The following is a 13,229-nucleotide window of genomic DNA, read 5'->3' as shown; positions in this document are numbered from 1 at the left end:
TATTCAAGCCAACTCTGTGCTCCCAGTGGTGTTGCTGTCCAGAGCTAGTGCTTCATGGTGTGCCACACAAAGTGACTTGTGATAAATATTTTGAGTACTGATCCTTATGGTAAGGCCTCCCCAGTAGGACCACTGTCGAGACAAGCTACATTTTAGGGCCATCATCCTTGACAGCATCTCTTGATGCAAAGGGTCAGATCGTGGCTGTTAGGCCGTGGCCTGAGTTGCTGTGGAGGCTGAGGTGCTGTACTGCAGCCAGAGTCCCCAGGTGGAATTCTGCCTCTCTAAGTCACAGTTCTTCCAGGGGCTTCCCAGGAGTGGACATCTGTGTGACAGCTCAACCTTCCCCTCAGGGAATGGAGCAGGTACCCCTTTCTATGTACTGTCAGTGCTGGTGGCAAAGCTACAGCCCCTCCCCTCTACAGCCCCTTTCAAGCTGCTGGCACACTGCACATGACTGTGCCACTCATCAGGACTGTGACTGACAGAGCCAGCTGGATAATAGCGAACATTATTTACCATCACATTATTTGCCACTTGATGGGAATACGCCTCAAATAATGTATTGAGTGAATAATATTCAGTCATATGTTCGTGGTTAATTATTAAAGGGGAGAGTGACAACTTTAGCAATTAATTCGTTATGCGCAATCAAGGGTGCTGGAACAATTTGTATAGTGGGGGTGCTGAGAGCCATTGAACCAAACTGTAAACCCTGTATATGATGGAAACCACTTCAAGCTGGGGGGTGCTGCCGCACCCCTAGCTCCAGCACCTACATGCACAATGAATTATTTCACCAACATTAATGCCTGGTGCCCGAGGTGGTGTATGAGTGAGAGGAGTCTCCTTGAATCTGGGGAGGACTGGGTACCTTGGGCCCTAAGGTTTATTTCGAGAACGTGTCTGTTGGAGACTATGCAGTTTATCAATAACTATTAACTATGGTTTGTATTTATTTCCCCCAACAGATAACAACCATAAGAAACCAGAGTAAGTTCCATAGTTGCTCATTGATCAGACAATCATTATTTGTTTCTAGAACTATCAAGTGAAATAAATGTTATTAACACGTGACATTAATGCATGTATGGTATTTATGGTATTTGAGATGCAGACATGCACTTTGCTTTCTGAAACTGCACTATTCGATTCAGCTGAGGCAGGCTAAAGCAATCTTTATAGAAGAGGTGAAGAGAAGTGTTGAAGATGTAGAGTAATGGCTGCAAAATATCAGGGTCTCCTTCAGCAAACCCCTTTAATATTCATTTTGTGTCTGTTCACACCACACCCCCCTCCCCCAACCACCCAGCGTGGTTTGGAGAATAACATTGTGGGGGAAGTTTCAACATAAACTTCATAACTTTTAGAAATATGAGACTAGAAGTGAAAAAGATTCAGTCGAAATCATTCAGCAGGAGAGGAATTGAGATTGAAATACAAATTCTCAGCTATTCACAGATTGAAAGGTCATAGAGACCCCAATCATTCTCTGTAACTGACAAGTGCTTGTGGGGAACATAACACCTCTATGTTCCTTGATTCTGGAGTTGCTCTACACCAGATCCTGAGAACTTCTGTAAATTGCACCTCTTCTTCATGGCCACAAAGGGCTGTTTCAGGAGCAGGGAATCACTAGCGTTGTTTTATTTTTTGATTTAGTTTTTATTTGTTACATATTTTAAAATTTTTAAATGTCATGTAAACTCAAAACCAAATCCACTACTCATACAGCTCTCACCACATAAAAATGTTTGGTATAACATAGATCCCATTCCTGTTGACTTGACGGGACCTTTAGGCTTTATAAATTACTGCTGTGTGTAATAGGCTAATGTGGGCATTGCTGGAGGGTCAAATAATACTCTCCAGCAGAACCCCTGCGGAATGGGATAGGAAGAGAGACTCCAACCCACTCCAGGCATGCAGGTGTGGTGTGGTCCCATCCAGTCAGCAGTGCTAGCAGCCTGGTGGATGTGGGAGCAGGAGAGGACATTTACACTGGAGATTCACAGGAAACACAGGCCTATATCCTGTGTATCTCTGGCCTTCTTGCAAATCAGTTGTTCCTCCCTGTGACCTCAAGGAATTCCCAATCCATGTTATAAACAGTGCTGTGAAGTGGGACTAGCGGTGGCCCCAGCAGCATAAGCCTTCATGTCTCTTTAACCACAGAGTTTTGTTCCTAATCTGAGTGCTGCATATTGGCATCTGCTTCTCTGGTCCATCCCTTCTCATCACAGTGCACCATCCTCCTGGTACTCCTGGGTGGAGGGGATTCTGCAGGATCAAAGACATGGGGGAGTTTTTGATGGAGCCACTGCTCCCCTTTTTGCATATCATCCACCCCAGGCCAACAGTCCCCTCCGTCAGCAGAGCTAGAAAGGAGCACTCAGGCCCAAGAAGCTGTTTAAAGTAGGTTTAGAACTGGAGGCATTCTACAATGGTGAGATGTCTACAGCTTTCAGAAAAACCTACATCGAATCACTGCCCTAGAACAAGTCTGAGAGAGAACCACATCATATAGGATTTTAGAAGAAAAATTGTGTGGCTAAAGTGTCCTACAAAAAAAAAAAATGATGCCATTGATAGAATCAAGTGAAAGAAAAGACTCAGGTTAAAAGTGCTTATTCCAGGTATTTCTATACAAATGAGGAACCTTCTCCAGAGAATAAGAAAAAGGAGACAAGGGAGTTAAATTCAGCTTTATATGCAATCATTAGGCAAGAGAAAATATATGATATAGCTGGAAATTGCAGTTTTATAATTCTACATTTTGTTTTCTTGAAGGTCATCAAACAAGAAAGAAAATGACATTCGGCTTGGCTTCTTTCAACTGGTAATGAAAGTGTTGGATTTAAATATGTTACACATACTGTGGGGTCACTGAAATGTGTCTTTAGTTGCAGTATGTAGTTGTGACTCAGTCAAACCTTTAGGTGAAATCTTGACCCTACTGAAGACGATTGGAGTTTTTCACTGGCATCAGTAGAGCCAGAATTTCACCCTTTGTCATTATGCCACATGTATATTGCCTATGGGTCATGATTATCTGCTGGGTACATTGTCATTAGAGCAGGTCAGAAATTTTTTTCTGATCCTTTTTTTTATTTTACAAAATATTTTTATTTTACAAAATATTCAGAGTTCTATACCCACATCAGACATATGTTAAACTGTTTTGATGGTTAGGTGTAAAATACACAGCATGTACGTACCATATGTGGCTAGAGAGCCGATGCCACATAAAACTGGGCATTTTCCAAGGTTTTAGGGCAAAATCATTAATTTCATTCTATTTTTCAGACTTCTTTCTTTTTTTTTTCTTTCTCCCTTTTAACACTGTAGCACTTCACTGTTGATGGGGGTGGGCAAGCTGTTTGGGTCAAGGGCCACATCTGGGAATAGAAATTATATGGTGGGCCATGAATACTCTCAAAATTGGGGTTGCGGTGCGGGAGGGGGTGAGGGCTCTGGTTGGGGGTGCGGGCTCTGGGGTGGGGCCAGAAATGAGGAGTTCAGGGTGCAGGAGGGGGCTCTGGGCTGGAGTGGGGGGGATGCGATGGGGTGGTGAGGGCTCCGGCTGGGGGTGAGGGCTCTGGGGGATGAGGAGTTTGGGGTGTAGGAGAGTGCTCCGGGCTGGGACTGAGGGGTTCAGAGGGTGGGAGGGGGATCAGAGCTGGGGCAAGGGATTGGAGCACGGGGGGATGGTCAGGGGTGCAGGCTTTGTGCGGTGGTTACCTCAAGTGGCTCCCGGAAGCAGTGGCATGTCCCTTCTCTGGCTCCTATGTGGAGGTGCGACCAGGCGGCTCAACACACTGCCCCGTCCGCAGGCACTGCCCCTGTAGCTCTCATTGGCCATGGTTCCCGGTCAATGGGAGCTCCGGGGGCAGCGCTTGGGGCGGGGGCAGCGTGCAGAGTGGAGTCCCCTGGCTGCCACTACGCACAGGAGCTGGAGCGGGGCCATGCTGCTGCTTCCAGGGGCTGCGTGGAGCGGCCTCGACCCTGCTTCCCGGCTGGAGCGCCGGAGCAGAGCAAGCCCCAGACCCTGCTTCCCAGCAGGAGCTTGAGGGCTGGATTAAAATGGCTGGTGGGCTGGATCCTGCCCGCGGGCCGTAGTTTGCCCACCCCTGCTGTAGACATTACCTATGCCAATGGGAGGGATTCTCCAGCTGGCGTAGGTAATCCAGCTACCTGAGAGGCAGTAAGTAGGTCGACAGAAGAATTCTTCTGTCAGCCTACCATTGTCTACGCTGGCGGGTAGGTCAGCTTAACTATGCTGCTCAGGGGTGTGGATTTTTACACCTCTGAGCAACGTAGTTAAGGGCATGGCTACACTTGCAGATATAGAGCGCTATGAGTTAGACCCGCCTTCGGAGAGCGCAGTAGGGAAAGCACTGCAGTCTGTCCACACTGACAGCTGCTTGAGCGCTGGTGTGGCCACATTTGCAGCACTTGCAGTGGCATTGGGAGCGGTGCATTATGGGCAGCTATGCCAGCATGCAAGTGACTGCAACATGCTTTTCAAATGGGGGGGGGGTGAATGTGACAGGGAGTGTGTTGTGCGTATGTGGGTGGAAAGAGAGTGAGGTTTTGGGGGGCTGAGAGCATGTCAGCGTGATATCTTGTAAGTTCAGACAGCAGGAGCCCTCCCCCTCCCCCCGGCCTCTCTCTCTCTCTCTCTCTCTCACAGCATTCCACAGTAACGGCTTGCATGCCGGCTGTCAGAAACAGAGCTTTGAAAGGGCATTGCCGCATTCTTACAGGAGTTCAAAACAATGACAAGAGTGGCCACTTGATTTAAGGGGATTATGGGACGTTTCCGGAGGCCGATCAGAGCGCAGTAACCCAACACCTCGTTCACACTGACGCCCGTGTGTTGTAGCCAAGGCGCAGCAAACGTTATTCCTCTTGCCGAGGTGTAGTACCAGCAGCGTTGTAGCCGTGGAGTCAGAGCGCTCTACGTGCCTTGCCAGTGTGGACGGGGAGTGAGCTAGTGCGCCCGGGGCTCCTTTATTGCGCTGTAACTCGCAAGTGTAGCCAAGCTGACTTAACTTTCTTGTGTACACCAGGCTTTAGTCTGTCTTATGTCTTCGTCTGATTTTCACCATCACAATATCTCTGTCTTTTATGTTTGCTCTGTTTCTCTACCTTTTTTTGTCCCTTGACACCTTACAGCATCTGTGTATTACTTGTATCTATACTCCACCTCTCTCCAGTATGTAAATCTCATATTTTACACTGCATACTTATAAATATCAGTCTCCCTTTCAGCAAAGAGAGATCACTTCTCTAATAGAACCTGATCATAACACTCTACATACATTAATTGGTAGTGTGTATCTATGCAACATCCCAACCTGAGTGAATTTACTCAAATTTCTACCATATAACCACAGAACCATCAGGAGTAAGTCACAATAATTTACCTTATTCATAGGTTGTGTAGAATGTCCTAATTTAAAAAAAAAACATGCAAAGTTGACTATACAAGTAAACGTGAATTTCAAGGACATATTCACAGTAAATCTTTGAATCAAAGTGTAGAATACTGATACCTTGTAGTGATGCTTTATTATTTGGGTTTCATTTTTTGTTACTCTCTGCAAGTCTAATTATACATTCACTCAGAGGGCCGAACTCTGCTCCTGTATTCATGGATAACTCCCACTGTAATCAAGGGGGATTACACACCCATGCAATGAGAGTAGGATTGGTTCTACAGCTGTAGTAAAAACAATTCTGAATCAAATATTCACTAGTAAACATTGCTGAAATTACTCCCCTGAAATGTCAATCAGGGACATATGATTAATGAATAAATAATGCATAGCTAACACCAAAATCACTCGGACAGTATTTTTTTCCCTCTCTTAGTTTCGATTCTCTTCATCATCTGAGATTTTGATGATGGCTTTTGGTAGTTTCTGTGCCATTCTTCATGGTGCAGCCCAGCCATGCATGTTGCTTGTCTTTGGTCTGATGACAGACACATTTATTCAATATGACATTGAGAAGCAAGAGCTTAGCAACCCAGACAAGGCATGTGTGAATAGCACCATAGTGTGGATCAACAGTTCCCTTCACCAAAATGAAACAAATACATCAATAAGTTGTGGGTAAGTGGTCCATGGAGTTTGTTTCTTTTTTTTCTTCTTAAACACTGTAAGTGAATTTCTTGCTAGAGAAAAGGGCCCAGTTCAATCTAAGAGGCGAAATGTTCTATCTATAGGAAACTTGCCAATGTTCTTTCTGTTCTACTACTATGCCTCAAGTCTCACCTGCAAGGACCACATCTAGGTATGGGAGGGTATCTCATGCCTATTCAGCCCTTGGTCTCTCAACTAGAACTGTCAGCAAGGATGCTGTTTACTGGTGGCTGTTTCTATGATAGGGAGGGACCCCTGCATCCAGGAACAAATTTGAGACCCCTAATGTATTTCACAGAGGTAACTAAACATCCATTAGAAGGGAAAGACTTTTGGTCATTTTCCACCTACCTGAACCAGATTTAAACTAGTCAGTTCAAGACAAAAGGCTCTGTAGCTAGGTATCAATTCCCTGAGTCATCTAGGCTCCCGGCAACTTCTGTTGAATTGAAAATGATTCATCTGACTGCCTCTGATGTTTTATGTTTCCAATGCTCAGTTTCTGCAGGAGCTCAGGCTACATGATCATAATGGTCCCTTCTGGCCTTAAAATCTGTGGCTCTTCTAATTCTGAGTTTGATGAGCTTTTAAGAAAATAGACTGGCTCCTACTCTCACCATTACATATAGAAATCTAGAGAAATAGCCAGGAAGCTCCACTGAACTATTTTGAAATAATGTAAAAGTAATAGCAGCAAATTGGTGTTCATCATGGAGATTAGGGATAATTTAGTATTTCCACATGATCTGAAGGAAATGATTATTTCAGATTGGGTACAACAACCACCCCTCACACTTGTCTATAGAACATTGTTTGATTTTTGCTACCACATTAGCATCTATATTGGTAAAAAGTAATGCAGGGCTTGTCTGCATGAACATTTAGTTCACTGCAAGCTGGGGTGTTACTCTAACCCACACTAGCCTGTTGTGAACTAACTGGCCATGTGGACTGTTCCTTACTGTGCTTTTATCTAGTCCTGTTTGAAAGTGGGATAGATCAACATATGCTATGTACTCCTGAGGGAATTCTGGGCCAAAAAATTAAAAATTATGTGCACAATATTTTAAAATTCAACACATTTTATTTGTCAAAATAACACAATATAATCACACTCTTTTCAATTATTTGCTGACAAGTATTTTGAAATAAATTACCAAAATAATTGAAAAGGGTGTGATTATATTCTTATTATGTTATTGTGTTATGCTGACAAATATAATATGCAGAATTTTAAATTCTAATTTTTTTCATCTCCGTTGTCCTCCTTCTCCCCCTCCCCCCCCGCCCAACTGGAACTAACATCTCTGGGCAGCCAGGGCATCCCCACACCTCCCCTTCCAACCCCCAACCCCCCACAGTGACTGGGTGTGCGGGTGCCTGAACAGACACACTCGTGCTGCCGGGGAGGAGTGAGTGAGCGCTGGTTCGGGAAAACAAAGAGAATCTGGTGGGAAGGGGGGACATGTTTCTGCATACATGTAGTGGCACTGAATTCCCCCAGGAGTAGCTATGAAACTTTTAGTGCACATCAGCAGGGTCCACATGGACAGTTAGTTCACAGCAGACGAGTGTTGGGTAAATTCACACCCCAGCTTGTGGTGAACTAAATGTTCATGTAGACAAGCCTTTAGTTACTTTTGTTCATGGCAAGCTGGGGTATGAATTTACCCCACACTAGCCTGCCGGGCACTCGCTGTCCATATAGACAAGTCCTATATAAGGTCACTATCTACTGAAACTATGTTGGACACCTCTTCCCCAAAACAATCCTTTCCTGCATCTTTTCATTGCATGAGGTCTGGTGGTGTTTCACAACCATCCACTGCAAACTACTCCACAGCACTCCTTGCATTTCCCAGTCCCCTCCACATCTGCATTAAGCTCAGAAACAATCTGCCCCTTGAAAACAATAGACTGTTAATGAACAGCAGTTTAGGGGACACCCCATTATTTCTGATATCAGAAGAAGCGGTTTTGCCACTTCTTACCCCCAAGATGTGATGTTGTGCCAGCTTTAGAAATCAATTACCAAAGTGCCATTATTTTAAATTATCCTGAATAATAAATGCAGGGAATGCCCTTGAAACATCACTGTTAAGTGGACTGTTAAGCAGATTTGCTGTCAGAAATTTGTAACAATGTTGTTTAATCTTCTAATTTTATTTTATAGGTTCCTGGACATTGAAAGTGAAATGATCAGATTTGCAAGTTACTATGCAGGAATCGGGTGTTTGGTGCTTGTGTTAGGATACCTCCAAGTCAGTATTTGGTTCCCCGTGTTATTTCCAATATATAAAACACTAAACTGTTATGTTTCATAAGAAAGGGTCCTATTTACTGTATATTTTTGCACAATGTAATGGAGAAGGCATACGCCCTTGCAGAGTTTCAGATTTTAATTTCATTGGGTGAAACTCGCCTCTGTGCAGAGGGCCAGCCCGAGTCTAGATAATTGTAGGGCATAAGCCCATGTTGGTCCATTGCGTAGGGGTGAATGTCACGCAGTGTGAGATTAGTGCATGCAGCTTCTGTTTCACCACATGCAAAGTTTGCTCCACAATGGTTAGGGAAACAAAAAATTGACTAACATAGCCAAATTCAAAGTGTCAAAAGCATCATACCAAATGTCAGTGAGGACAAGTTATTTCTTTAGTCTTTAGACTATACAATATGATATTATATATTTCATTCTATCTACCATATAAAGGACCTGATTCTCCTCTGACTTGCATAGGAATAAACCAGGAGTAGCTGCAATGAGGCCTATGGAGATACACTAGTGTAAAATTGGTTTAAGAGGAGAATCAGGCCCAGAATTTTCTGAAGTAATGGCTCAGCCCACTACAGCTTATCCCTGTGTGATGTGCTCTGGGGTTTGGACCATTCCTGTAAAATATTCTAGTAGTTATTTTCAACAGGAGAAGCCATTTTTCACTCTTCCTCCTAAAAGCACATGGAGTTTTGCTAGTGCAGAATGGTTGCTGCTCTAGCACTGGCTTTGTTTCGGCAGCGAGTGATGTGATCTGTACATTACTTACAAATATAGATGGCCAAATTTTGTCCCCAGTGACAAGCATGCAACCTCATCAAAGTCAGTTGTCTTGCATTACCTCTCCAACTCTTATAATTGAGGCAACTGCTTGGACAGCCCATGAACATTTTGGAGGTGTCAAAAATTTTCCTATTCTGCATTGGGACAAAACTGAGACCTGAAATAAAATACAAAATATATGTGTGTGTGTGTGTGTGTGTGTGTGTGTGTGTGTGTGAGACAGACAGACAGACAGACACACACACACAGAGACACCCACTCTAGAATAGCCAATAGCCCAGTGATTAGGGCACTCACCTCAGAGTTGGGAGGCCTATGTTCAAGTTTTTGCTCTGAACAGGGCCGGCTCTGGCTTTTTTGCTGCCCCAGGCAAAAAAGCCTCCGGCCGCCGCCCCCCCCCCCCGCGGGCCCGGGGGGGGGGGCCGGGGGGGGGGGGGGCGGGGGCCCCGGGGCGGGGGGCCCCGCCCCCCCCCCGGCAGCCGGGGGGAGGGCGCCGGAGGGGAGGGCGGCCGGAGCCCTGGGAGGAGGGTGGCGAGCCCCGGCGGGGGCTCGGCTCTCCCCCCGGCGGCCAGAGCGCAGGGCTCTCCCCCCAGCGGCCAGGGGGAGGGCGGCCAGAGCGCCGGGGGGAGGGCGGCGAGCCCAGCTGTGGCCCCGCTCTCCCCGGCGGCCGGAGCGCCGCGCCGCCCCCCTCCAGGTGCCGCCCCAAGCACCAGCTTGGTTGCCTGGTGCCTGGAGCCGGCCCTGGCTCTGAATCTGGAAGCAGGGTCTCCCAAATCCCAGGTTCTGATGAAAATTCCCGAGCAGCTGTACATCAAGTAGATGTCACATGTATGTAGTTAGAATATAATGGTTATCTCATCATTAGCCATGTTACTTTTTTGCAGTTGTGGGAGTGGAAATGGTTTTCTTAACAGTAAGTCAGTATCCACATTACTGTCTTCCCAGATCTGCTTTTGGGTAATGTCTGCAGCTCGTCAGATTCAGAAAATCAGGAAAGCGTATTTTAGGAAAATAATGAGAATGGATATAGGCTGGTTTGACTGTACATCAGTAGGAGAACTGAATACACGAATCTCTGAGTAAGTAATCTAGAAGAACTCTATGCCACAGTGCATGTCTTTTTAGCAGGGCCGGCTCCAGGCACCAGGCAACCAAGCTGGTGCTTGGGGCGGCACCTGGAGGGGGGCGGCGCGGCGCTCCGGCCGCCGGGGAGAGCGGGGCCACAGCCGGGCTCGCCGCCCTCCCCCCGGCGCTCTGGCCGCCGGGGGGAGAGCCGAGCCCCAGCCGGGGCTTGCCGCCCTCTCGCCGCCCTCCCCCCGGAGCTCCGGCCGCCACCCCCCACGGGGGGGTGGGGGTGGCCGGAGGCTTTTTTGCCTGGGGCGGCAAAAAAGCCAGAGCCAGCCCTGCTTTTTAGTTTCTAAGGTGCTGTGAACAATGAGCAGTACATAAAAGACTTTAGAAGACTCGGTCGACTAAAGGCTAAGCCATCTCCTATTGACTTCATTGGAAGTTGGATCAGGCGCTAAAGACCTGATCCAAACCCCTTCAAGTCTTTGGAAAGACTCCCATTGACTTCAATGGGCTTTGTATGAGACCTTAAAACCCCAGTTATGGACTCCTAACTTAGGTAGCATAGATACTCTTGTGACAGGGGTCCATATAAATACATAGACTGTCAGAGAGGTTATCAGCTAAATTCTACTGTAAGTTCCACAGTCCAAATTTGGAGAACAGGAGAACTGAATCTTATAAAGAGCTAAAACAATACATTGAGCATCCCATTCATAAAAAAATACTGCATACAGAGAGAGCAGGGAAGTTACATTCCAACTACTGTCATTGTCACTTCCCTGTGACTACAGAACTTTTTTTCCCTTCTGCCTCTTGCCATTGCATAGTGGTGCCTCTCACTTCCAGTAAAGTTCTGGACCAAGATCAATTGTGTGTGAGCAAGAAGAACTTCAGGGGAAAAAGATGATGTAAATAGCTTTGCATTTCCAACTACGCTGATGTAAGCCAGTTCTCATCTTTGGCACCACTTTGTGTCACACACCCAGAGAATACTCAGCATCAAAACATTCCAGAGAAACCTTCCAAACTTGTAAACATGTTTCATAAATCAAACATGTTTATTTTTGCAGTAGATAATGTAACATCTTACTGAATGCACCAATGTGCTAGTAGTTCTGCTTCTTATGGCTATTCCAAACCTCATGCCCTCTGCTCCTGAGGGTGACATGAGTGGACTGCTTTGCAGTTCTCATGCATGAGGTGACAACCAAGAGCTGCGGAAGTGTGTGACCACTGAGTCATATTAAGACCCGACAGAAATGTCTTCTGCACTGAGAAAGCGCATTACACAGGAGAAATGCACCTGTGTGTTCATTGTTACTGAAAACTGTGCAGTTGCTCTAGGGCTAGATCGTGATAGTCATTATCTGTCACACGGGAAGGGTAAGGGATTGCACCGGAAGCCTTCCAAGGGCCTCCCACAATAGCAGTTCATACACTCCCTGCTCCATTCTGTCCCCCCTCCAAGGGAACACGAAGCTGGAAAAGCGGTGGGGAGGGGCTAGGAGAGAGAGGGAAGAGTTGGGATCTTGGCCTTGTCCTCCCTCCGAATCATCCCACAGAGAAGGGCTGGTACACCAAGGGAGGCAATGCAGTCTATTTTAAGGGACAAAGGGCAGGCTGCTCAGCCCCTGGGGGAAGTGGTTATCTCAAGTCCTTCTTTAGATTGCACACACACATACCTCTTGCCATTGGGGAATTGCACCAACTCCTCTCTACAGCCCAGAGTTTCTGAAAGTGGTGATAGTGGGAAAGAATAGGGGCAAGGAAAATTACAGGGCCCCAATTCAGCTCTGAATTATAATGCAGGGGAAATGAGATCCATCTATCTTTGCTTTTCTTGTTCTCTACAGTGATGTGAACAAAATCAATGATGCTATTGCTGATCAAGCAGCACTCTTTATCCAGCGCTTCACCACCTTTATCTGTGGATTCCTGTTAGGATTTGCTAGTGGCTGGAAACTGACCATGGTTATTATTGCTGTCAGCCCACTACTTGGGATCGGAGCAGCTACCCTGGGCTTGGTAAGAGATTTTAATGCAATTCATGTCTTAATGCGATGATCATTTAGAGTGAGATAGTAATATACCATAGGGCTGGGGGCCAGATTCAGATCATAGTGGCACTGGTGTAAATACTTCCACTGAACTGTGTCAAGACTCTCAAGAGACTTTGGATTGACACTGCTATTGCTGAGATCAGAAACTGGCCGACAGTTTTCTTTCACTGTAATACCTAATGTTTTAGAAAGTTCCTCAACAAGGGGCTTGAACTGTGCATGTTTGTGAGAGGGAGGAAGTTCTGGTATAGTGCCATGTCTTGTTTGCCCCTTTCCCTGCTCCCCCATTTTCACTACCCCAACTGCAAGTGAACCAATGCTTCTCCTTTTCTGCAACCTTCCTCGTTGCAATTCCCCATTTTTCTGCCAGAAAATGAAAGTCAGGGTGAAAACAAAACCAAAATACCCCTCAAGTTCTGTGTGGCTATTCTTGCTCTCCATTTTCTCTGTGGTGGCTGCTCTATTTCCCTCCTATCCATTTGTCATTTTGCTCTTCTGTCCATTGAATGTTTCCTCTCTCTCTCTCTCTCTCTCTCTCTCTCTTTTCTTCCATATACTCACTGTCTCTCCCACTTGCTGGATCCCTCGCCCCATCTCTTTCTGGCCCCCTTTTCTCTCTGTTTTCTCCACAAACCTGGTCTCCCTGATATCTGGGCCACCATCTCCAAGCTTGTCCCATGGTGTTTCCATCTCTCCACTATCTGATGGATATTCTTTTAGTCTCTGGTGGGTCACTGTACTCCTAGCTGTCCAGTTTATCAGGAGTGTCTGGGTGGAGAAGCCTAAGCTGCTTTTAGGGCTCTGTGGCAGCTCTACAGCTGATTACTGTCATGGAATAAAAGAGGATGTGGAAGGGGTAGACTGAAATGAGTCGCTGCAACTGCCCTGCCACTA

General features: G+C 46.2%; 1 protein-coding gene across 2 annotated transcripts in view; it reads left to right on the top strand.

Annotated features, from left to right (window-relative positions):
- The window catches only part of ABCB11 (ATP binding cassette subfamily B member 11), a 65,924-nt gene that overhangs the window by 1,313 nt on the left and 51,382 nt on the right, over positions 1 to 13,229 (top strand). For both annotated transcript variants that reach the window (XM_029910493.1, XM_029910492.1), the window contains exons 2-7: positions 972 to 993; positions 2,791 to 2,839; positions 5,878 to 6,119; positions 8,323 to 8,410; positions 10,150 to 10,283; positions 12,129 to 12,300. In XM_029910493.1, coding sequence (XP_029766353.1) covers positions 972 to 993; positions 2,791 to 2,839; positions 5,878 to 6,119; positions 8,323 to 8,410; positions 10,150 to 10,283; positions 12,129 to 12,300 — 707 coding nt within the window. The remainder of the gene's footprint in view (positions 1 to 971; positions 994 to 2,790; positions 2,840 to 5,877; positions 6,120 to 8,322; positions 8,411 to 10,149; positions 10,284 to 12,128; positions 12,301 to 13,229) is intronic.

Source organism: Terrapene carolina, unplaced genomic scaffold (assembly GCF_002925995.2).
Source record: "Terrapene carolina triunguis isolate 2854851 unplaced genomic scaffold, T_m_triunguis-2.0 Scaffold62, whole genome shotgun sequence".
NCBI lineage: Eukaryota > Metazoa > Chordata > Testudines > Emydidae > Terrapene > Terrapene triunguis.
Note: the sequence above shows the minus strand (reverse complement) of the source record. Positions and strands in the feature narration are given on the sequence as shown.